The 23,184-nt window shown below is 54.0% G+C and overlaps 1 protein-coding gene across 4 annotated transcripts in view; it reads left to right on the top strand.

The window, feature by feature from the left end:
• DLC1 (DLC1 Rho GTPase activating protein) overlaps positions 1-23,184 on the top strand; it is a 170,557-nt gene that overhangs the window by 125,920 nt on the left and 21,453 nt on the right. For 2 of the 4 annotated variants that reach the window (XM_068137745.1, XM_068137746.1), the window contains 2 exons: positions 16,185-16,256; positions 19,383-19,464. In XM_068137745.1, coding sequence (XP_067993846.1) covers positions 16,185-16,256; positions 19,383-19,464 — 154 coding nt within the window. Of the gene's footprint in view, positions 1-164; positions 208-393; positions 476-16,184; positions 16,257-19,382; positions 19,465-23,184 lie in introns of those variants that run through there. The other 2 variants (XM_068137748.1, XM_068137747.1) reach the window with 2 other exon arrangements.

Raw genomic sequence — 23,184 nt, 5'->3', positions numbered from 1 at the left:
AGAAGCTTCTCGTAAAGCTCATCATCGCCCAGCCGGGCACAGAAACAGCTGAGAGCCATTAACAATCCCAGCGCAGCCAAGGGGACTGAAGCTATTAGGTCGTCTTTGACCGCATCACCTTTGGGCTGTGAAGTTCCCCTTGACCCCACGGGCGTGCAGCGGCGGGGAGGGTCTCTCGTTCAGCTTGTGTTCACGGGTCGCGATCAGGTGAGCGCTTGCCTGGGCGCAAGCCTGCCTCCCCCCGCGGCGGAGGGGCGAGGGAGCGGGGCGCGGAGCGGGCCGGCGGCGGGGCGGGCCCTGGCGACAGGGGCGGGGGCGCCTGGAGGGGCCGAGCGGCCGCGGCGCTGCTCCGCGCCGGGTGTCAGTGGCGAGCCGCCGCCGCGCAGGCAGGCAGGGACGCCGGCAGCACGGCGGACGGCACGGCAGGCAGCCCCGCGGAGGCTCCGCGGCAGGCGGGAGACCATGATCCTAACACGTAAGCTCGGGGCTCTCCCGCCGTGCGCGTCGCAGGGGGAGGCCGGGCATCGGGGGCGCAGGCTCCGCGCATCGCGGCCAGCCTTTTCTGGAGGTGCTTCGGGGGCTGCGCGTTGGGATCTGGGGGCACGGGTGGGGACTCTTTTGTTAACCTCGTAGCGCCGGCAGGGTAGCGCAGATGGGGCTCGGGCGGGCTTCCCGCGGGGGCGGCAGGCGCCTCGTCCCGTCCCGCCGTGCGGTGCATCCCTTGCCGCGGGGCTCGGCCCCGTCGGGCTGTCGGTGTCGGCGGGGCCGCAAAGCGCCCCTCGGGGCGGGAGCAGCCCCAGCTGAGGGGGGAGCCGCCGAGCCCGGCCGCGACTTGGGTCGCCGGGAAGCGGCAGCTGGCGCGGCGCTGGCCGGGCCGCCCGGGCCGCAAGGGTTAATGTGCGCAGGACCTAGGGCGCGGAGGAGCCGCGGGCGCGGAGGCTCTCTGTCGGGCACGCTGGCCCAGCGCTTCTCGGGTGGTGGTTCTTCTACATCCCCCCCTTTTCTTTTTTCCTTTCTTTTCCCCGTTTTTTTACTTTTTTTTCTTTCCTTTTTTTTTTTTTTTTTTCCTTTCCTTTCCTTTTTTTTTTTCTTTCCTTTTTTTTTCTTTCCTTTTTTTTTTTCTTTCCTTTTTTTTTTTCTTTCCTTTTTTTTTCTTTCCTTTTTTTTTCTTTCCTTTTTTTTTCCTTTCCTTTTTTTTTCCTTTCCTTTTTTTTTTCTTTCCTTTTTTTTTTCTTTCCTTTTTTTTTTTCTTTCCTTTTTTTTTTCTTTCCTTTTTTTTTTCTTTCCTTTTTTTTTTCTTTCCTTTTTTTTTTTCTTTCCTTTTTTTTTTTTCTTTCCTTTTTTTTTTTTTTTCTTTCCTTTTTTTTTTTTTCTTTCCTTTTTTTTTTTTCTTTCCTTTTTTTTCCCCCTCTCTTTCCTGGGAGCCATCCAGTTCCTTTTGAAGTTGTTGGTAATTAGCCCGATGGCCTCCAGGAGCCCGGTGGCTCCCCCCGTGCGGCGGTGGCCGGCCCTGATGTCATCCCGGGAGTCTTTGATCCCGGTGGAGGAGCAGCACCTCCTGCCAGTCGGGACCCCCCCCCCCCCCCGCTTCTCCAGGCAAGGAGCAAAGCGCTGCTGTTTTCCAGCCGGGCGGGTTTAGGTGCCGTGTCACCCTCTCCTGTTTTGCAAACAGCCAGCGGTGACTTAGTTCCCCGCCACTGGGAAGCTGTTGAGTGATGTGTGGCCATTAGCCTAATGAGCTCCACTGCTCGTCAAGGGCACTTACTGTCGGTACACTTTGCTCCCTCCCCACCCCCCTTTATTTTTTTCTTATTCCCCGGGAATAAGACTTTAACTGGCTGAGAGGTTTCTGCCTGGTGTGTCATAGTGCTTAACACACGTGTTTTGGAAGGCTGAGGAATGTAACTTCATCGTAGTAATCAATTGTAGATGCCTTTTCTTTTTGTTCCGGGGGTATGTGTGGTCTGCTTGAATTGCCCTGTCCTGGTCACAAAGTTCCCAGAAGCAAAAGTCAGTGGCAATGCTCAGGTTACGTGTTAAGGCTGTTAGTGGTGAACTTAGGGAAGGCAATAGTCAAACTGATTTCCTAAGAGCCTCTGGAGTATGAAGCTATCAACAGATCAGTGCCAGACTGATCCAGCGTCTGTCTGGGTGCCAGATGGTGTTAGGCAGGTCTGTTGATTCCACAGATGCAGCCCTCTGTCTTGTCCTCCAGGTATCCTAAGCAGTGTGCTGTAGACCTCCTGATTTGCAGTCTCAGCAGAAGCAGCAAAAGGAGAGGTCGAGGTGGCCAGGAAGTGGAATCTGTGTGTCTCCAGCACATGGGTTTGGCTTACTGCTTCAGCTTGCCTGTGGGATCCTGACGAGGGCTGAGATTCTTTGATTACAGAATAGAGTGTATGCAAAAGAGGATGCAGTTGGTGCTTTGAGAGGATTCCTTTCATCTGGAAGTTCACAGAGGTTGAGGCATTTGGAGCTGCCTTTGGTAACCTCTAGAACTTCCTGATCTCTATCTTCCTCCACCGTGGTTCCTTAATTGATTATTTTTCTTAAATCAAAGGGAAGGGTAGCTGCATTGTTCTCAGAGCCGAGGAGCTGCTGTTCAGTGCTGTTCCTAAGTGAGAGTTAAGAGCAAAAGCACATCTTGTCGTGGGTTTATTTGTCTGGGCTTTAAACCCCTAGTTGTGTGGAGCCAGCCTAGGATTCCCCAGTTAGGGTCTGCCCAGAGAGTTCTGCAGATGCCCTCGCTGGGCTGGAGAGAAAGGCTGATGCTAGTCATGGAAACTCAGAAGCACCCTGAGTGTGTTCTGCCTCTGGGGAGGGCAGGAAAAAGGTGCTGCAGTTGTCCTTGTGAGCTGGTCTCGAATGTTTATGTTGGGGTTCCTAGAAGAAGGACGCAGGAGGTGACTGGGTTTTCCTTTTCTGCTTCTCCTAATTAATGACATTCTAGGCCCTGGCTCCTTTGAGGCAGGGGAATTTGTGAGCTCTGCAAATATTTAGAGATGCAGTTTGCACAATAAAGTGTTTTTGTTGGTGTTTTTTCTGGTCAGAACACCACAGTATGTTATGCTTGGGCTCCTTGAGAGGCTCAGACCTCCTCTCCTCCGCTTCCCCTCCGCCTGGAGCTGTGCTGTTGGCTTCGGCATAAACACCGCTGCAGCCTTGGCTGCTTGAAAGGGGATGGAGGAAGAGAGCTCATGTGTTTAACAGGATGGTCCTGTACTGTAAACAAGCACTTTTCATGCTGAACTATCCTTCCTAGCAACAGGAAGGAGGAAATGAGGCTATGCAGAAGGACCCTGACACATTTCAAACAATGCCAGACCCACCCCAGCATTCATGCAGTGCAGCCAGAAGACTGGGGGGAAGTAAAAATAACTTCAGATGTTTCCCCTTCCTCCTTGTGCAGATTCTGGAGATGCAGCAAGCAGATGATCTGCAGTGCATAGAAAGCTGCTGGCTTGGTCTCCCCTGAGCAGGGAGATCATGCCCCTGTATGACTTGTCTGGTACCACACTGTTCTGCTTGCAGGCTGATCCTCAGGGGCTCCGGGCAAGGGAGTCGCGCAGCGCTGTGCCCTCCCTGGTGGGGCAGAGATTCCCGGTCGCTCTGGTGACTTCAGCAGCTCCAGGCATGGTTCCTGTGCCTGTGCTGTCAGTGATTCTGGCTGGTGCAGGACAGCAAGATTATCTGTGTGGATTTTTGTTTCCAAAGTTCTTATTCCCCCCCCCATTCTCTTTTTTACCTTTTTGTTTTCTGTTTTTCCCCTTTCTCCTGTTTTAAGTCTGTCTGCCAGCAGTGGAGAGCAAGTCACAGAATCACAAAGTGTTTGGGGCTGGAAATGATCTCCAAAGATCACCCAGCCCAACCCCCTGCCAGGGCAGAGCACACAGAACGCATCCAGGTGGGGCTGGAAAGGCTCCAGAGCAGGAGATTCCACAACCTCTCTGGGCAGCCTGCTCCAGGCTCTGCCACCCTCACAGGGACAAAGTTTTCCCTTCTGTTCCTGTGGCAGCTCCTCTGCTCCAGCTTGTCCCCAGTGCCCCTTGTGCTGTGCTTGGCCATCCCTGAGCAGAGCCTGGCTCCAGCCCAGAGAGATTGTGGAGTCTGCTCCTCTGGAGACTTGGAAAACCCACCTGGGTGCACTCCTGTCTGGGCTAGCCTGGGTGATGCTGCTCTGGCAGGGGGCTTGGACTTGATCTCTGGAGGTCCCCTCCAGCCTCTACTGCACTGTGATAATGTGATACTGACAGAACTGCTGGAGGTGAAGTCAAGAGTGGCTTAGCCAGCTGGCTTGAATGTCATTGTCTGCAAGTTCCAGGCAGCACCCCACACCTCTCTGCAGTGCATCAGTGTCTTTAGAAGAGCAGGATAAGCATTGCTCTTTGGTAGGATCACTGTGGTCTGGTGTATGTGTCCCTTGGAAGGGACACTGCTGAGTGAGGTTGCAGCAGGGAAAAACATTATCCAGCCTCTCTTCTGCTGAAGTCACAGTATGATGACTCACTTATTACTGGGGATGTGCTCTTAAAGCCCCAAGTGGTTCAGAATTCCTTACACTTGGTTATATTTGGTTTCTATTTGTCTGAGTCACTCTCCTCAAATGCTCATCTCTGTCTCCTCAAAGAGCTTCCTGAGGAGATGCATAAAAGACACTTGCTGAAGCCAGTGGTGGACAAAGTGTGACCTTCCCAGTCCTCCTCTTGTCACTCACTCAGGATTAAGGAAGCTGTGTCCCTCTGCATTCTTGCATCCTGGAGGTCTTTCTGTGACTGTGCACCACAGAACTGGATGCTGTGCTGCCCACCCTTCCCTGAGCCCTCTGCATGTGTCCCTGGGAGCAGAGCTCCTCTGCATTGTAAGGTACAAGAAACTTCCCAGTGCAGAGCTCCATCTTCTCTTTCAGCTTCCCTTCTTGCCATGCATGCTCTCTGCTTTCCCTGGCAGTGCTGCCATGTCTCCACTCTGAGGCCTTTCTCTCGAGGTGTGATCAGTGGATCCAGCGCTGAGGAGAGCACTATCAAGTGTGCAGTGTGACAGTGCTGCAGCTGGCTGCAGTGTCTGGACATAGAAAGTCCCTGGTAGTGCTTGCTTTTGGAAAAGCCAAGTCTGCATCTTTAGCTCTGATAGCATGAGAGAGGCTTTCAGCAGGGCCACCACCAGGGCCATGCTGGGTTGTTTGGCTGCCACTGGGATTTGCACAGAACTGTCATTCTGTCACTGGAAAATACCTTTAAGATCACCTAGTGCAGCCATAACCCATCCCCCATGGCCACTGAACCATGTCCTGCAGCTCCACATCTACAGCCTCTGCAACACCTCCAGGGATGGGGACTCCACCACCTCCCTGGGCAGCCTGCTCCAACCCCTCACCACTCCCTCACTAAACCTAAACCTGCCCTGGCACAGCTTAACTGCATTTCCTCCCATCCCATGGATGGTTACTTGGGAGGAGACCAACCCCAGCCTCACTCCAGCCTCCTCTCAGGTAGCTGTAGAGAGCAATAAGATCTCCCCTCAGCCTTCCCTTCTCCAGCTTGAACAGCCCCTGCTCTCTCAGCTGCTCCTCATGTGATGCCCTCACCAGCCTTGTTCTCGTCCCTGGGCAGGCTCCAGGCCTTCAGTGTCCTTGTTTTGTATCTGCACCATGCCCTCAGGGTGCAGCTTGGGGTCTGGCTGATCAGTGAAGTGAGCATGAAATGGTTGTGATGCAAGGTTGTCTGTCTTCCATACAGTCCTGTGTGTGTGGATGGCTTTGAGGTCAAGACTTGACTAGCAAGAAGTAACTGTGTATGAAATCTGCTTTCTTCTGTCTGAACCCTTGAGACAGCTCAGCTCTTGCACCATTACTGTTTCCAGGATCTGAGCAGGTAACCCAGACTGGGGGCATTTCCAGGGGACATCCCTGGCACTTCTGCCTCCCTCCACAGCTTGATGAGCCCTTGGTGAGAGCTTTGCATAGTGTGCAAGTTCTCTAGCTTGCAGCCAGGGTGCAGTGGGAGAGGATTGATGCTGGGCTTGGGAGCAGCAGTGCCTTAATATTTGCCCTTCAGTATTTTCTCAAAGGTCATCCTAACCAAGGCATCTCTGAGAGGAGATAAGAGAAGGTTAAAGTCATCCTCTGTCTTTGGAGAAGGATTCTTTTCTCGCTCTGGAATCTGTCAACATGACCTCCTTCAGAGGATTTGACTAACTGCTTTCTCTGCCCCCAGTAATCCCCCTCCAAGACCACCCTGTGTTAATCAGGCCAGATAAATAACCCACATGCCCAATTATTTCTTAAGGGTTTTTAAGTCACTTGACATCTTGTTCCTCTTCATCTCTGAACCTTCTTAATGAACAGGGGAAGACCATCTTTAATCTGGAGAGAATCATTCTTTGGCAGGCCAGCTGCCACATGAGGCTTTAGTTTGCTGTCTAACTGTTGATTTCTGACTTAATCCTCCTCAAAATGCAAAAACACCCACCTCACAACCCAAAAAGTATGTAGAAGCAGCTCTGATCTGCTTCACAGCATCAGCCAGGAGCTGTGATGGTTCTCTTGTGTCCTGGAACATGCTTCTCCCAAGTCTTCCCAACCAAACAGAAGCAGTGCAGCTCGTTTGGGACAGCTGGAAGCATGTTCAACAGTGTGAAAACAGGAGGTAATTGCAGTCTGCTGCACAGGTTATAGGCAAATGCTTGGCAGAGCCGAGGGGGCTATCCAGTACTCCTCTGTTGAACCCTGACATGGTGCTGCTCAGATGCTTTGCAGAGCATAGCAGCTGCCCCAGGACCTCTTGACTGTGGGAAGGACTTCTTGGCAGCCAGAGCATGCTCTGGTGGTGCCCTCTCAGCCTTCCAGGATTTGAAGGGAGGGCTACAGGAGAGCTGGAGAGAGGCTTTTTGTGAAGGCATGGAGTGACAGGCCAAGGCCTCGTGGCTTCAGACTGGGAGAGGCTGCATATAGATTGGGCATGGAGCAGGAAGTCTTCCCCATGAGGGTAGTGAGGCACTGGAACAGGTTGCCTGGAGAAGCTGTGGAGGCTCTAAGCCTGGAGGTATTCAAAGTCAGGCTGGATAAAGCCTTGAGCAGCTTGGTCTAGCAGGAGATGTTCTCACCCATGGCAGAGGATTGGAACTGGATGGTCCTTAAGGTCCTTTCCAACTCAGACCGTTGTAGGACTCCTCTCTGCGCTCCTGCTGCCAGGCACTGTCCTTCCTTGTGCCCTATCAAGGCCTGGGCTGTTCCCAGTGCTTGGGGGGGCTTGCAGCACAACTGAGCCTAAGAAAGCAGAAGTCTCATTTAAAATACGTTTTTTTCCATGAAAATAATGAGGGCAAAGCTGTGAAATGAATCTGCTTTATTCCTGCAGAAGAGTGCTGCTGGGTTTGAGAGACCCACAGGTCCCTGCTGAGAAGGGCTTCATTGCCCTGAGGCTGATGGAGGCTCCCCTGGGCTTCAGCAAGCCTTGGCTCAGCTGCTAAGCACTGTCAAGAAATGCTGCTTCTGCTCTGGGGCTGGGGCTGGCAAGCTTCTGGAGTGAACTCAGTGTGCTGAAGAGCTCTGAAAAGGAGATGCAAGTTAATTAGCTTTTGGTTGACAAAAGCAGCATTGTGTTTCCTGCACTGGCCAAGGGGCTTGGTGGGGAGCAATTAAAGCTGCTGTGTTGTGTAAGCTGGGACAGAGGGTAGGGAGGAAAACTGCATCCAGCCACCCTGCACCTCTCTGGATGGTTTGGGAAGCAGTCACAGCCTGTATGTGATTTATTTAGTTAGCTTTCCTTATTCAGGGAACAAACAAACTTCAGACCCCACTGGTGGGAATAAGCCACTTGCTGGGCAGAAAAGGACCCAAAGCAAAGCAATTCTGTTCAGGCTCCCTGGGTTTTTTCTTCTTTCTTTTTTTTTCCAGAGCAAATATCAATATATGATCTTAAACATCTGTTTCCTTGCTTCTTCATCTGTTCCCACACAAATTCCAAACATACTCTGCTGCTTCTCCCAGTGTCCTGTGGTTTATACATAGCAGCAGCAGCATAGTTGCTGTCTTGCTGCAAGGCTCCATGGCTTGGAAGAGCCATTCCCATGGCTCTTGAAAACATCCTCTTCCCACATTTAACCCAAAGCCAGCAGGAACACAGAGCTTCAACAGCCAGCACCCCCAGAGAGCTGAGAAATACTTGGGCTGCATTCAGAGTGTGTCCAGAGATCCAGGCAGGTTCTCCTCCCCGCTCTGCTCTGCCCTGCTGAGACCTCACCTGGAATATTGCATCCAGCTCTGGGCTCCCCAGCTCAGGAGGGACAGGGATCTGCTGGAGAGAGTCCAAGGGAGGGCTGCACCTCTTTCTAGTTCTCCCCTGACTAGAGCACAGTGTATATTTGGGGTCAGAGATTGTTTCTTTCAGGAACTTAAGGTTTTTTGCCCCTCCCCAAACGTTTTTGGTAAGAAGTATTTTCTTTAAGTCGTGCATGCAGCTGCCTCAGCTTGAGCTGCTCCTCTGGAGGCATCCTGCAGGAAGGCTGCAGAGCAGAGGGACTTCTCCTCAGGGTGTCTGCAGACAGGCCCAGGGGGAATGGTTTGGAGCTGAGGCAGAGCAGGGTCAGAGTGGAGCTGAGGAAGAAGTTGTTGAGCAGGAGGCTGCTGAGCCTCTGGCCCAGGCTGCCCAGGGAGGCTGTGGCTGCCTCCTGCCTGGGGGTGCTGAAGGCCAGGCTGGATGAGGCCTTGAGCAGCTGAGTGTAGCTGAGAGGTGTCCCTGGGCATGGTGTGGAGGTTGGAGGAGCTGAGCTCTGAGCTCCCTTCCAGCCTGAGCCATCTGTGAATTGACTGTTGAGGCACAGACAGCATTGGGATCCCAGCATGGACCATTGGCTGTGGAAGGCAGATCAAAGCCCAGTGAAACAGAGGAGCACATCCCAAAAGGCAATGGCTGTTGCAAAATCTAAGTTGCAGTTTAAAGCTGAGAGGAGGTAATCTGTAATCTGTGGGAAGGGGTCTGAGCTTTAACTTCCAGACCTGCAAGCCTCTCATCAGCTCTAAAGCCATTCCCATCCTCTTGGTTCTTCCAGAAATGACTCATTTGTGGGCTGGGTGTCAGAGATGAAGTATTTTGGGGCAGTTGTCTGAGATGAGATCCTTCACTCACAATAGGAAGAGATTCCAAAGGTGTTAGCAGCTTGGCAAGAGCTTTTCATGGCATTTTCAGCCTTCTGCAGCTCTTGGTGGCTGAGCATGCATGGACCAAGGTACCAAGGGCTTGAGGGCATTAGCCTCATCAAACTCTGGGCTCCACTCATTGCCTTTTTGCTCTCTTTAGTCCTTTCTGTGTGCTGCTCTCTTGAAAAGTGTGGAGCACTGAGGTAATGCTGCTGCCTAAAGAACATTTAACTCCAGGGGGTTGAGAAGAAACAGACTTAGGAGAAGGAATTTCATTATTTCCAAGCTACAGTTGGAGATCTTCAAAGCTCAAAACCTTCTGAGGCAGCAGACAGAGCAGGCTGGCTCTGAGGCAGGCCTGCTGTCCCAGCCTTGAAGAGCTGCAGGCAAAGGACATTGCACAGAGCTGATTTATCATCCTGGGGCCTGGGCTGCTTGTTGGTAGGCAGCTGCCACAGTGCAGATTGTGCCTTGGTTTGTCTCAGGTTTCACATCCCTGCTCCTGTAGCTGCAGACTGAGGGCTTGGGCAGTGTGACCAAGTCTAGTGGTGAAACCCCAATTCCTGTGTCAGGGATGTAATCCAAGCACTGGGAAAACGATTGCTGGTACTTGGGCAGTGGAATTCTATCCAGAGAAGACATTTCTCACACAGGCCACAGCTGCTGTGGTCCTGAAGGATCTGGAGATTCTTGCTAGGGAGTTTCTTGTTGAGATCCTAGCTCAGGACAGTGTTCTGGCGTTGAACAGGTTGTGGTAAAGCAGCAGAAACAGCAGAGGGACCTGATACTTGGGGACAGGTAACTTCTGACACAGGCAGATGAAGAGGACAAGCCCCTGGGCATGCAAAGCCTTTGGCAGCCACTTACCTGGGTGGGAAAGAATCCTCCTTGTGCTCCACCTGTGCAGGGAGAGCTCTGCATCCCCTGAGGAGCAGCAGGCAGGTTCCTCACCAGCGCTGCTGTGAGACTCACACTGCATTGCATGGGGGAGGCTCACAGTGAGGCCAGGCCACGAGGGGATTTTTGTACTCAGCTTTCTACTTTCCCCTTTGGTGAAGAAATAAAGCAGTGAAGTTCCAACTGGAATGACTGGGTCAAAAATGGAACCCAAGCAGGACCCCAAGCCAACCATTTGTTGTAGCTGTGGCACTGGAGCAAAGCTTCACCAGGGAAGGTTTGTGCTGAAGTTTGCTGTTGAGAGTGCTGGTTTGAGCAGCCCCACTGCAGACTCTTTCAGGTTGCTCCCTTAAGGTAGCCAAAAGGTGAGAGGAGTGGAGCTGGTGTGTGGAGCTGCGGATGTGGCTGTCGAGGTGTCTGAGCTGAGGCCAGAGGAAACCATCTGCTTGGGAGAAGGATGTTTAGCACTTAGGTGAAAATGGAGCCAGTGCATTACTGTACAGAGGTGCATCTGCTTTGCACCTTGTCCTGAGGAGGACCCTGAGAGAACTGGTGCTTGGCTTGTTCCATGGAGGCCCAAAGGAAGGAAGAATGACAGCAAATGAGCTCGCTGCTGTGAGCATTTCTCTCCTGAAAGGACATCATGGCAGCACCTCTGGGTTGATTTTCTTAGAGGAGGGAAGGAATCATCCAGCAGAAGACTAAAGGCAGCTTCTGTGGTCTCACTTCTGCAGTTGCCTCATCATGAGGGGTGAATTGAGACTTCTTTTTTCTCTGTGGAGTCCCTGCGGGCTCGGGGGGGCTGCGGGGCCGGCCCGGGGCTTGCGGGCTCGGGGGGGCTGCGGAGCCGGCCCGGGGCTTGCGGGCTCGCAGGGGCTGCGGGGCCGGCCCGGGGCTTGCGGGCTCGGGGGGGCTGCGGAGCCGGCCCGGGGCTTGCGGGCTCGGAGGGGCTGCGGGGCCGGCCCGGGGCTTGCGGGCTCGGGGGGGCTGCGGAGCCGGCCCGGGGCTTGCGGGCTCGGAGGGGCTGCGGGGCCGGCCCGGGGCTTGCGGGCTCGGAGGGGCTGCGGAGCCGGCCCGGGGCTTGCGGGCTCGCAGGGGCTGCGGACCAAGATTAAGCAGACCTAAAGAAGGAAGTTAGAGGCTTCCATTTGAGCTTGCCATGTTGGGGCAGAATTGGGCCATCCTCACCCCCCGGGAAGTGGGTAAATAAGGGCTAATGATTGCCAAGCACAGACAAAAGGAGCTCCTGCCCTGCACTGGAGGATGGAGGTCTGCTTTGTGCAATGGACTAACAAATAAAGCTGTTTCCAATAAAAATTTCCTGTTTCCTCTTCACCACATTTGCCTGCTGTGTGCTTATGCCACACGAAGAATAAAGCCCTCATTGTGCTCTCTTTTGGGGTGGGTTTGGTTTGGGAGTTTTTGTTGTGTTTTGCTTTCTGAGAGGTTTCCTTGTGTATCAGGACACTGAGCAAGAAGAGCACAATGTCATTCTTGCCAGAGGTTCTCTCCTCCCAGAGCCTCCTGCTGCTGGGGGAGGGCACAGGGCACACCGCTGGGGAGCTGCATATCCCTTTCGTGCCTGCAGTCTACACTGGGCTGCAGCTCCTGGTAAAGGTTTAGCTGGCAGGGGTGTTTGGTTCAGAAGGGAAATGGCACTGCAGGGATGGAAGGGGGGCTGGAGGAGTGGGACCAGTCCCTCCCCACCCTGCAGCAGCTTGAGTCAGCTCAGCTGCCAGGTCTGCCTCAAGGGTGCTGCCAGCACAGATTGCTCTGCAGAGCAGGGCAGGTTAATGTGGGCTCCCCAGAATGGCTTGGAGAGCAGTGTGGAGTTCCTCTGCAAGCTCCCTTTCCTCCCTGTGGCTCTCAGCTGGCCCCAGCCAAGCAGAGGCTGTGTGTAGCAGTGAGTTCATAGCTCAGGTAATGATCTCTAACCCAGGTGCCCTAGGAGTCTGAACAAAAGCTTCTGGGTTCCTTCTAAAACTTCTTAGGAATAGTGTGTGTGTGTGTGTGTGTGGAAATCTCAGTTTTGAATCTCTGTGCTTCCCTCTTCTGCCCCTCATTGTCCCAGCTGCCACTGGTGCAGATAACCAGGACTTGCATGTATTTCCATGTCCCCCTGGATATGAAACCAGGAGTGCCAGGGCTGATGGTGGAGAGCTGGCAGAACAGCTGGCATTTGGAAAGTGTAGGCATGAGCTTCCTCCTCTAGGATAGTCCAGCTGGTGTGGCCAGAAGCTCAGGCTTAGCTGAGGTAGTTTATTCTCCAAGGCAGAGTCCAGTGAAGGTGTGGGAATGAACCTCTAAAAGCTCTCAGCTGTGTCAGTTTGCATCTCTCCTGTGAGGAAGCCTGTCCTGCCTGCTCAGCCTTCTGCCCAGCCTGTTCAGCACACCCTGGGCTGGGGTCTCCCCTGGGCTGGGGTCTCCCCTGGGCTGGGTTTTGATCTGCCTGAGTTTCACATACAGATCCCCCCCTGCTCTGGCTCCTCAGCAGCTGCAGGGTCGGGATGGGGAGGCTGGGTTGGAGATGGCTTTCCTGTTTGTGTAGTCACAGCCTGGGAGCAATCCTGGGTGCACCAGCTGGAGCTGGACAAAGGGAGCTGCTGCTTTAGGTCCTACCTCCTCTCTGTCACCTGTGCCCCCCCACCTCCTCCTCTGCCTATGCTTTGTGCGGGTGGAGGACGCATGGAGAGAGCCACGGCCACAGGGAGCTCTCCAAACCCACTGCCCTCCTGAAGCAGGAGCCAGAGGCCAGAGCCCTGACTCTGCCCAGATGTTTGAGCTGGCCGTGGGGCAAATGCAGCCCCCCGGGTGGGTTTGCCCAGGCTGAGGGGCGAGCAGGGGCTCTGCTGCCTTCCTCTGCAGCTCTGGTGGCCAGCCAGGAATCGCTCAGGTGTTTCACTGCCTGCCTTGGCTTCTTGGAGGATTCTCAGAGCTATTTCAAAAGCCCAAAGGCGTCTGACACCTGGCTGCCTGTGAAATACAGCCTGCAGAGAACCTGCATGTGTGTGTTTGCAGAAGGGCTACACAGAGCTTCTGTAGAGAGCCTGGGACAAAGGGAAGGCAGTTAAATGCATCATTTTCTAGCTCTAGAAATACCTCCCAGGTCAGGCACCTGGGGCTGCTCAGTCTGGGATCTGTGAACAAGTATTTGAAGCCATTTCAGAGCCACTGCAGCGCCAAGGATCTGACACTTCTCTCTTTTGATTGCACTGCAAGCATCTACCTGCCTTGGAGGTCAATATTTGTTATCAGGGATCTGTTTCTTTCTCCAGTTTCAAATCAAGTGAAATCCTCACTCAGTCCAGACACTTCCACAGGATGAGGCTTACAAGGGAGTGCATTTTAGTTGAAGCAGTCTCTGCAAGTACTTGCAGGCTATTTTTGTTTGCTTCAGTATCTCCAGTGCTTGTGAGAGAGCAGCATCCTGGGGGTGGTCCTTGCTGGGGCAGGATGAGGTTTAGATGCATTGTAGGTTATTTATTTCCCTTCTTGGTTAACTTTGCCGTGCATTTCCTTAGGATAATGATACTGCTTTGATCAAGGTGTTGCAGTGCAGTGGCTTTGCAAGTGGAGGTGAGGAATGCCTGCCCTTAATGAGTAGCTAAGTCAATAGGTCGGTACGTGCCTGTGCTCATGTGGGCCCACAACCCAAAGGTGAAGCAAACACAAGTTGCACAAATGCCTGCTTGTCCTGGCTTCAGCCAGGGTGGATTTCCAGCTGTTTATTTATCTGGAATGTTGTGCTGTGGCTCACTTTAACCCCTTGGTTTGGGTCTGTAGTGTGCCAAAGCAGAGGTACTTTAACCCCGTGGTCGCCGTTTGGAACGCTGGGGCCGGGGCAGCTGGGTTGCTGTCCTTGTAGGGAAGCTGAAAGGTGCCTGCTTTTCATCTGCTGTTAATCGTGTGCCTGCACCTCTCTGGGAATATCTCATAACCTGCCAAGATCTTGAGATGCTTTCCATGTTATGTTTGGCTCTTCCCTGCCCTGTGTGCAGCAGCTTGCACGGGGAGCAAAGGCCTCTGTGCGTGGCTCCTGCGGCAGGTTCCGATCGGAGCCTCTCCGAGTAGGTGGCAAAATTGTCTGCTGAGGTGTACATAGTGCAGCTTTTATTCTGTGGCCCAGCAGGAACAGTGAATATAACCAAAGCCAGAGGAGCCTGAAGAGTTCCTGAGGGCTCACTGGCTGCTCAGTCAGCTCTAATTTCCCAGCAGCGCTTCCTTGAATGTGTAGAAGAGCAGAGCAAACCCAATCTGTGCCCTGAACGCTTGGAGGATCCCCTGAAGACCTTTTCACTGTCCTAGGTGGAGTCAATAGGATAACATAGGATAACATATCCTTCAGACCTGCTTGGGTCAGGTCTCCATTCACAGCCTGATCTAGCCCTTGCTCAGGACATTTCCAGTCTTTTGCTGTCGTGTCTCTCTGGGTAGGAATCCTTTCATTTCGCTGCTTTGGGCCTCATTTCCTGTGATGCCCCAAGGAGCTCCCCAGTGCCCTGAAGACCTCCAGTCAAGCTGGCTTCTTGTTGGGTACTAGATGCCCCAAGGAGCTCCTCAGTGCCCTGAAGACCTCCAGTCAAGCTGGGTTCTTGTTGGGTACTAGATGCCCCAAGGAGCTCCCCAGTGCCCTGAAGACCTCCAGTCAAGCTGGGTTCTTGTTGGGCACTAGATGCCCCAAGGAGCTCCGCAGTGCCCTGAAGACCTCCAGTCAAGCTGGGTTCCTGTTGGGCACTAGATGCCCCAAGGAGCTCCCCAGTGCCCTGAAGACCTCCAGTCAAGCTGGGTTCTTGTTGGGTACTAGATGCCCCAAGGAGCTCCCCAGTGCCCTGAAGACCTCCAGTCAAGCTGGGTTCCTGTTGGGCACTAGATGCCCCAAGGAGCTCCGCAGTGCCCTGAAGACCTCCAGTCAAGCTGGGTTCTTGTTGGGCACTAAACACCTGCTCGGGTGAGCTGCAGTGCAGTGTCAGTTGTTGGGCTGGAGGCTGCCAGTGCTACCTGCACAGCAGCAATGAGCAGAGCTGTAGTGTTTGAAGCTGCTACTGGGCAAAGGAGAGCCTTGTCACCACAAAGCAAGACCTGGGAGAGAGATCTGCACATGGAGTTAAAGGATGTGTATACAGGAGCACAGAGAATTTCCCCCTGTGATGGTGCTTGTGTTCACAGTTATGATACAGGATAAACCACTGGAATAAACCCTTTGGGATGGGCTGCCCGGGGAGGTGGTGGAGTCACCATCCCTGGAGGTGTTCAGGAGGAGACTTGAGGGGGTGCTTGGTGCCATGGGTTAGTTGATTAGATGGGTTGGATTGGTTGATGGGTTCGACTGATGATCTTGAAGGTCTCTTCCAACCTGGTTTATTCTAGTCTGTTCTATTCACTATCTGCTTTGGGCTGCAGGTAGGCTGTAAAGATACCTCTGGGACACACAAGGTGATCTCCTGATGACTGTTTTGGTAAACTAGCAGTAGGAGGAGGCTGAGGGGAGAGCTCATTGCTGCTTAGAGCCACCTGAAAGGAGGTGGGGGTGAGGTGGGGGTTGGTCTCTCCTTCCTAGTATCAGGTTGGAGAACGACAGGAAATGGCCTGAAAGTGCACTGGGGAGCTGTAGGTTGGAGATTAGGAAACGTTTTTTTCCTGCAAGAGTGATGAGGCATTGGAGGAGGCTGCCCAGGGAAGTGGTGGAGTCACCATCCTTGGAGGTGTTCAGGAAGTGTGGCACTCTGGGACATGGTGTAAAGGCCATGGTGGTCTTAGGCTGAGGGCTGGACTCGATCTGGGAGGGCTTCTCCCACTGAGCAAATCCTGTGGTGCTGTGATTGTGAGCTCCAGAGGAAACAGTTGTGCCAAGAGGAGCAGGTGATTTGCTGCACAGATGTTGATTGCAGTGCAGGTGTTTCTAGTGCTGACCAAACCTCTCCAGAACAATCCATAGCTCCTGCAGCTTTCATCCCTCACTCTCAGCTCTCAGCTCGTGGAGCTGCTGCCGAGCCACAGGCCGCCGGCGGCTTTCCAGAGCCCAAGAGGGAAGGAAAGCAAACTGGGATAAGCCAGCTCAGAGGCACTGAACACCTTTGTGCTCACAAGAAGAGTGGAAGGCTTTGCCTTGCAGCTGGCTGATGGAGGCTCTCTTGTTTCTGCTCTCTTCCAGAGATTGAGGCCAAGGAAGCTTGTGACTGGCTGCGGGCTGCTGGCTTCCCACAGTATGCACAGCTCTATGAAGGTAGGCACCTGAGCTTGCAGGTCACTCATCCCTTGGCAGTGTTTGGACAGCAAGTGAACATTACAGGGGCCCAGCTGAAGTGCCAGGATGTAAGGTGACTCTTAAGGGGCTGGGCTGTGCCCTGCTGCCCACCACAGGTGGGTCCGTGTAGCAGGCTCTGAGGCACACCTGGAGCTTTGCATTTGTTTCAGGTTTCTGTTTTAGTCTGAGTCTTCCAGACATCCTCATAGCACCAATCTTACATTGCCACATGGTTAAAACCCTTGGTATCTCCACTGGCAAAAAGCCAGGCTGTAGTCATCCAGTGCTGTGAGCCCAGGTGATCCTGAGGGTCTTCTCCAGCCTGCAGGTTTCTGTGATTCTGGGACACAGAAGCTGTGGCCAGCTCCCCTGGCCAGCTCTCCCAATGGAGCAGAGGTGGGACATCACAGGCTCACAGGATGTGAGGGGTTGGAAGGGACCTCTGAAGGTCATCCAGTCCAAGCCCCCTGCCAGAGCAGGAGCATCAACTCTAGCACAGGTCACAGGGGATTCTGTGGACACACCTTGGGATCCCCACGGCCTGTGTGTCCTTCAGAGCAGCTGGGGGTGGTGTTAGGCACAGGCTCACTCTGAAGGGCAAGAGCATACCAGCCATTGTGGCACAGGGCAGCCACAGCTGCTCAAAGAGGCTGCTGCACCCTGCCCTGCCTCATCCTCCTCTGGCAGGGTTCACCCCTGTCTGCCTGCTTTGCAAGGCTTTGGCTCCATTGAAACCAACTGCCTCTCTACCCTGCTAGGAGCTGGCACTGTTGGCATGCAGCCCCTGCACGCTGGGGCAGATGGACATGCAGAGGTGTGGCTCAAAGTGGGACATCCTGGGGTTTTTATATGGATGGTGCTGTTCAGAATTCCCCTCCCACACCACTTACAACTCCTCTGCTTTGAGGTGAGATTATGGACTCTTCTCTGCCTCTCTCTTTGGATGAAACAAACTCCAGCTGCTGCTGGTGAGAATGAGCAGAGCAAGCCCACTATTGCCAGCAAAGAGCTGGTGGAAATCACAGCAAAGGCTGAGCTGACCTGCTTGCAGGATGAGCTCTTGGGCTTTGGTTTGCAGCTGCATTGGCAGTGTGAGATGATAACAGCACCTCCAACAGCAGCACGTGGCAAACTCTTCTCTGCCTGGTCAGGAATCAAATTTCCTCTTTCTTATTCTCCTTCCCTTGGTTGGTTTGTTTGGCTAAGGTAAGTGCCAAGATTTCCCTGGGCTGCAGAGCTGGGGCTGTGCTTCCAGTCTAATCTAAGCAGAAGAGTCTCAACTGCATAGCTGGGCTTGTGGGTTCATATTACCACAGGATGCTGAGGGTTGGAAGGGACCTCCAGAGGTCACCCAGTCCAAGCCCCTGCCAGAGCAGCATCACCCAGGGCAGGTCACACAGAACACATCCAGGGGGGGTTGGAAAGGCTCCAGAGCAGGAGACTCCACAACCTCTCTGGGCAGCCTGCTCCAGGGCTCTGCCACCCTCACAGGGACAAAGTTTCCCTCCTGTTCCCCTGGCACCTCCTCAGCTCCAGCTTGCCCCCAGTGCCCCTTGTGCTGTGCTTGGCCATCCCTGAGCACAGCCTGGCTCCAGCCCTGCACATCTTGATCCCCAGCACTGAGGGCAGCCCTCAGGCTCCTCTGCTCCCAGCTCCCAGCCCCAGCTCCCTCAGCTGTGCTCCCAGGGAGATGTTCCACTGCCTGCAGCAGCTCTGTGGCTCTGCCCCATACTCCATAGCTGGACAACACTCCCTTGTTCCTTGGTGACCCAGCAGCAAGAAGAACAGCAGCAGCATAAATTAAGCCTAAAGACTTGCAGACTGTTGGCTTCTTCCAGGACACCTCTCTTCATGATGTTCTTCCCTAGGTTTTCTTGTGGGCATTCTAAGGTGCCAACATGCCCAGCAACTACATCAGCCCCAGTGTAAGATGCCAGCTGGATGTGCTCACTCTTTGTGCTTGCACCTTGGACTGCAGTTAGTGAAGGGGAGACCTGTGGATGAATGGAATCTAGCACTGGTGTTCTGAGAGCTCTCCTAGATGGAGTGCCCCCACCCAGTGTGCATTTAATGCAGGTTAATCAGCGAGCCTTGGGCAGTTGCTGTGCTAAGTTGTCAGTTTTCTGTAGACTTGAGAGAACTCCTTGTGCTTGGCAGAGTGTGGCAGCATTTGTTTACTCCTCAGGCAAAACCAGGGCAAAGCATTCCAGAGGTGATCAGAAAACCCAGAAGTAGCAGCTGTCTGTCCACACATTCCCAGCAGTCCCATTCTGTTCACCATTCCAGCTCCTTTTTCCCTCCCTCCAGAAGTTAAAACCACCTGGCCCAGGGGAGGTGTTTGGAGCTGCAGCAGGGTGTGCAGGGTATATCCTCACCTTGCTGCACGCCCTCAGCACCCAGTGGCTTTGGTGGGAGTGTGGGCTGTGCAAGGAATGCCAGATCAGGACCTCTATGACAGTCAGGAATCTGTGGAGGACAGCAAATAAAATGTCTCTGGTTGCTGCCTCAGAGCTGTAGTCAGTGTTCAGCTCTGCCAGCATCCTTCCCTCCCCCTCGCTGCTGCTTGTTTACCTAACTCCCCTCCTAAGGGGAGGCAGCCTGGTGCAGCTTGGCTTGCTTTGCTCTCAGGCCATGGCTCATCAATGCTGTATCAATGTCAAACTTCTAAAGAGCTGATGAGCAGCTGAGGAGGTTCTCCTGCCTTGCTTTCCCAGAGGCTTGGAGCTGTCTGACCTTGTCCCTCAGGTGCGAGGTGCTAGCGCTCTGGTGGCGACTGTACAGTTTAAATCAAGCTGGCCCCAGTCAGTTTGTGTCTGATGTTGGGTAGGGAGCTGGCATTTGCCTCCTCCCCACTGTTTCAGCTCTGCTGTGCTCATTTGTCACTGCTCCACGGTGCATGGGGATTTGTGGTTGGCAGAGCTGCACACCAAAGCCCTGCAGGTGAAGAGGCAGCGGCTCCGGTGCCCGGGGTGGTAGCCTGTGTTTGCCTGGGAAGTGCAGGTCACAGGATGGTGGTGAGGTCAGCTGGAGGCAGCTGGTTGATGGGCAATAAGTAACTGCTGGGAATGAGGCTGATTTGGGTTCCTCCTGTCTCTGCTCCTGCAGACCTCCTCTTTCCAATTGACATCGCCCTGGTCAAGCGGGAGCACGACTTCCTGGACAGAGATGCTATCGAGGCCTTGTGCAGGTAGGTGAGAGCAAACCCCCTCCTGTGTCACTGAGAGCATAACCTGGACAAAGCAGAGCCTCACCTGAATCCTGCAGCCCTCCTGCAGCCCTCAGGGAACCTGGGTATGGCTGCGTGGCAGCAAATCTCCGAGTTCATCACAGCCAAGCCTGGCCTGCCCTCAGCCAGCTGCTCCCATGGCTTATCTGTGTCATTTGTGGGCTCCCCCCAGCAGCAGCTCAACTCATCCTGCATCAAGTGTCTGCACAGTCCTCTGCTGGGTTAGTAAATTAAATGGGCCCCTGGAAAGGTGTAATGGAGCTCAGAGTAGGTGTGAAGGACGTGGCAGGACCTCACAGATGGCTGCAGGGGCAGGAGGCGGGGTGGGTAGAGAGAAAGAGTGAGCAGGACTTGCTGGCATGTGGCAGGATGCTTCTGGGGAGCAACAGGCTCAGCATGAGCAATTTGATCAGAGAAGGGATTGCAAGAGCCTCAGGTGGCTCTTGTCCCACTTCAGTGTGTGCTGTGCCATCAGCTACCTCCTCTGCTCTGAGCCCACAGTCTTACATGGCAGAAAAAAATGCCTTCAACTTCTGTCTCCTGCTGCTGGCAAGCAGTGCAGCCTCCTGCTGCTGGCAAGCAGTGCAGCCTCCTGCTGCTGGCAAGCAGTGCGGCTTCCTGCTCCTCTGCTGCAGCATGGCAGCTTTCCAAACTGTCTGCCAAGTGAATGCTGTGGGACACTGCATGGAGAGCACTGCAGTGGCAGCGATTGCAATGGATCACACAACCCCTGTGAGCAAGGGGCTAGGGCTGCAGTGCCATCACTGCCATACTTGGAAGGGAATGAGAAGGGCTGGAAGGTAAAGCTCTCCAGGACATGAACAGCCTTTTCACACTCAGGGAACAGCTTTGTTGGCCAGGCAGTAGGAGGGGAAAAATGTCCCTCAGGTCTCAAATCCACACTCAGGGTTTGCCCTACTCAAATGCTGGGCAGCTGTTCATCCATACTAAGATGTGTTCATTGCTCTGCTTGTTTGTGTGGAACTCTGGAGCTTGGGAAGTCCCTGGACAGAAAGCACAGCAGTGGCAGTAAATGCTGGTTCCCAGGAGCACGATCTGCCCCTGCCAGGGAAGCAAAGCACAGGCAAGGCAGCAGATGCTGAGCCTGGTGCTCACCAGCAGGAATGCTTCTAACCTGGGGTGGCTGGTTTCTGGGGAAGAGAAGGTAGCAGAATGCTTCTCCTTGGTGAAAGGAAGGTTGTGCCCTGCAGGATGGCTGTGCAGGTACTCTGGAAACTTCAGTGCCTTCAGCGAGTCTGCCCATGGCAAAAGCACCACTTGCCCACCTCCATTCCCAGTTGTTCCCTGTGCAGTGTGCATAAGAATCCACTGGTGGTCTTCCTGTGGCTGGAGAGCAAGATGGTCAAGGCTGAACTATCTCACTCTGGAGCCTGGGGCTCCTGTCTCAGTCACCTTTTCTAAGGTAACTTTCAAACTGCAGCTGAAGCTCCTCCAGAGGCATTCAGACCCCATCTGGAAACAGTCCTCAGCGTTGTCTGAGCCTGACCCTTTGCCATTGGTGCTAGACAAAGGCAGGACATTAGCACAGCATTTTCACCTCCAGATTGGGATTTTTCCCCACACCTCCTTTGACTTTGTAAAGCTCATCAAAAAGGTGGAGAAGGCACAGGGCTTGGAACTGCTGCCCCAAGCCTGGGTTTGTTTTGACCCACACCATGGCCAAACAGCACAGAGCTTTACTTAGCAGCAGACCTGGAGCTGTTTCACAGCCCTGCAGTCTATCACTGTTTCTTGCCTGAACATCAGAACAGTTGTGGAGTTGTTGGCATCTTTAGCACAGCTGAAGGAGCACTGGGTAGGGTGGGTGGGAAGGAAGCAGTGGGGCAGCTGTGGGGAGGAGCAGCTCTGCTGTAGAACCCCCAGTGCCCTGCCAGCAGTGCTGATTACCTTCTGCTAATTACTGCAGGGGAAGGAGCTGCTTTTGCAGCACACTGTGACAGGGTTGGTTTTAGTTTTTCTCTAGGTTTGAAGCATTTTAAAGGACAGTTTTCATCTGAGGAGTGCTGCAGGTTAGTGTTTCATAAGCTCAATGTAAGCAGCCCAGCAGGGAGGGCAGCAGAGGGGATCCTGCCCCTGGGCTCTGCTCTGCTCAGACCCCACCTCCAATCCTGCCTCCAGCTCTGGTGTCCCCAGCAGGGGAAGGACACAGAGCTCTGGAGTGAGGCCAGAGGAGGCCACAGAGATGCTCCAAGGGCTGGAGCAGCTCTGCTGTGAGCACAGGCTGAGGGAGCTGGGGCTGTGCAGCCTGCAGAGGAGAAGGCTCTGGGGGGACCTCAGAGCTGCCTGCCAGGAGCTGAAGGGATCCTGCAGGAAGGCTGCAGAGGGACTTCTCCTCAGGGTGTCTGCAGACAGGCCCAGGGGGAATGGTTTGAAGCTGAGGCAGAGCAGGGTTAGAGTGGAGCTGAGGAAGAAGTTGTTGAGCAGGAGGCTGCTGAGCCTCTGGCCCAGGCTGCCCAGGGAGGCTGTGGCTGCCTCCTGCCTGGGGGTGCTGCAGGCCAGGCTGGATGAGGTCTTGAGCAGCTGAGTGTAGCTGAGAGGTGTCCCTGGGCATGGTGTGGAGGTTGGAGGAGAGGAGCTCTGAGCTCCCTCCCAAGCTGAGCCAGTCTGTGGAGCAGGAAAACAAAAGCCTCTGTAGAACCAGCTGAGCAGTGAGCAGTTTTGTCTGCTGCACTTCTGAATGTAGAAGACAGAAATGGTTACCCAGTTAAGATTTTTATGGGCAAATCTGAAAAGTGAGTTGAGCCTTGAATAACAGAGGTAGCCATGGCATTTGGTGACAGTGTAGCTGATTAGGGCCCACTGGTCTTGGCATGGAATGTGGAGCTCCAGGTGTAAGAGTGATGACTCTTGATGTGCTGGGATGCTCCAAGGCACTGCCGGCCTTGCTTTCGGAGTGCCTGGGATCTTACCCCCAGAGGACAGCTGGCTGCACCATGGGCTGGTGAAACAAAATCCTGAGCCAGACTTCTCCTAAGGGCTGTTGCTAAGCTGTGGTGGGAGTCCTGATTAATCTCCCCACACATAGCTACAAAGCTGCCACACTGCACATGAGAGGGTCCTGAGCTCTCCCACCATGAGGGCTTCTCATCCACAGCGCTGGCTGCCAGGGGTTCACAGGAGCAGCATTCACTGCTTGTCAGTTGCTGAGCAGAGAGCTGGCCAGCTTTGCAGGGAAGAAGCTGCAGGTGTGCCCCAGGGGCCAGCAGAGGGGCTGCCTGCTGCAGTGAGCTGAGAAAGCCTTGTACCATCCCTCAGCTACAGGTGTAGTGGAGTTGGGAGTTGCCCTTCCAGAAGGAATCAAGAATCATAGAATCACAGAACTGTCAGGGTTGGAAGGGACCTCAAGGCTCAGCCATGGGCAGGGACACCTCACACCACAGCAGGTTGCTCACAGCCACATCCAGCCTGGCTGCAAACACCTCCAGGGGTGAGGCTGCCACCACCTCCCTGGGCAGCCTGTGCCAGGCTCTCACCACCCTCATGGGCAACAACTTCTTCCTCACAGCCAATCTCAATCTATCCACTTCTAGTTTTGCTCCATCGCTCCCTGACACCCTCAAAAGTCCCTCCCCAGCTTTCTTGTAGTCCCCTTCAGATACTGGAAGGCTGCAGTAAGGTCTCCTGGGAGCCTTCTCTTCTCCAGCTTGAACAGTGCCAGTG

The sequence above is a fragment of the Melanerpes formicivorus genome, unplaced genomic scaffold, assembly GCF_026170545.1.
Source record: "Melanerpes formicivorus ecotype bairdi unplaced genomic scaffold, bMelFor1.0.p_v2 SCAF_4, whole genome shotgun sequence".
Taxonomy (NCBI): Eukaryota; Metazoa; Chordata; class Aves; order Piciformes; family Picidae; genus Melanerpes; species Melanerpes formicivorus.
The sequence above is the reverse complement of the archived record's forward strand: the minus strand, read 5'-3'. Positions and strand labels throughout refer to the sequence as shown.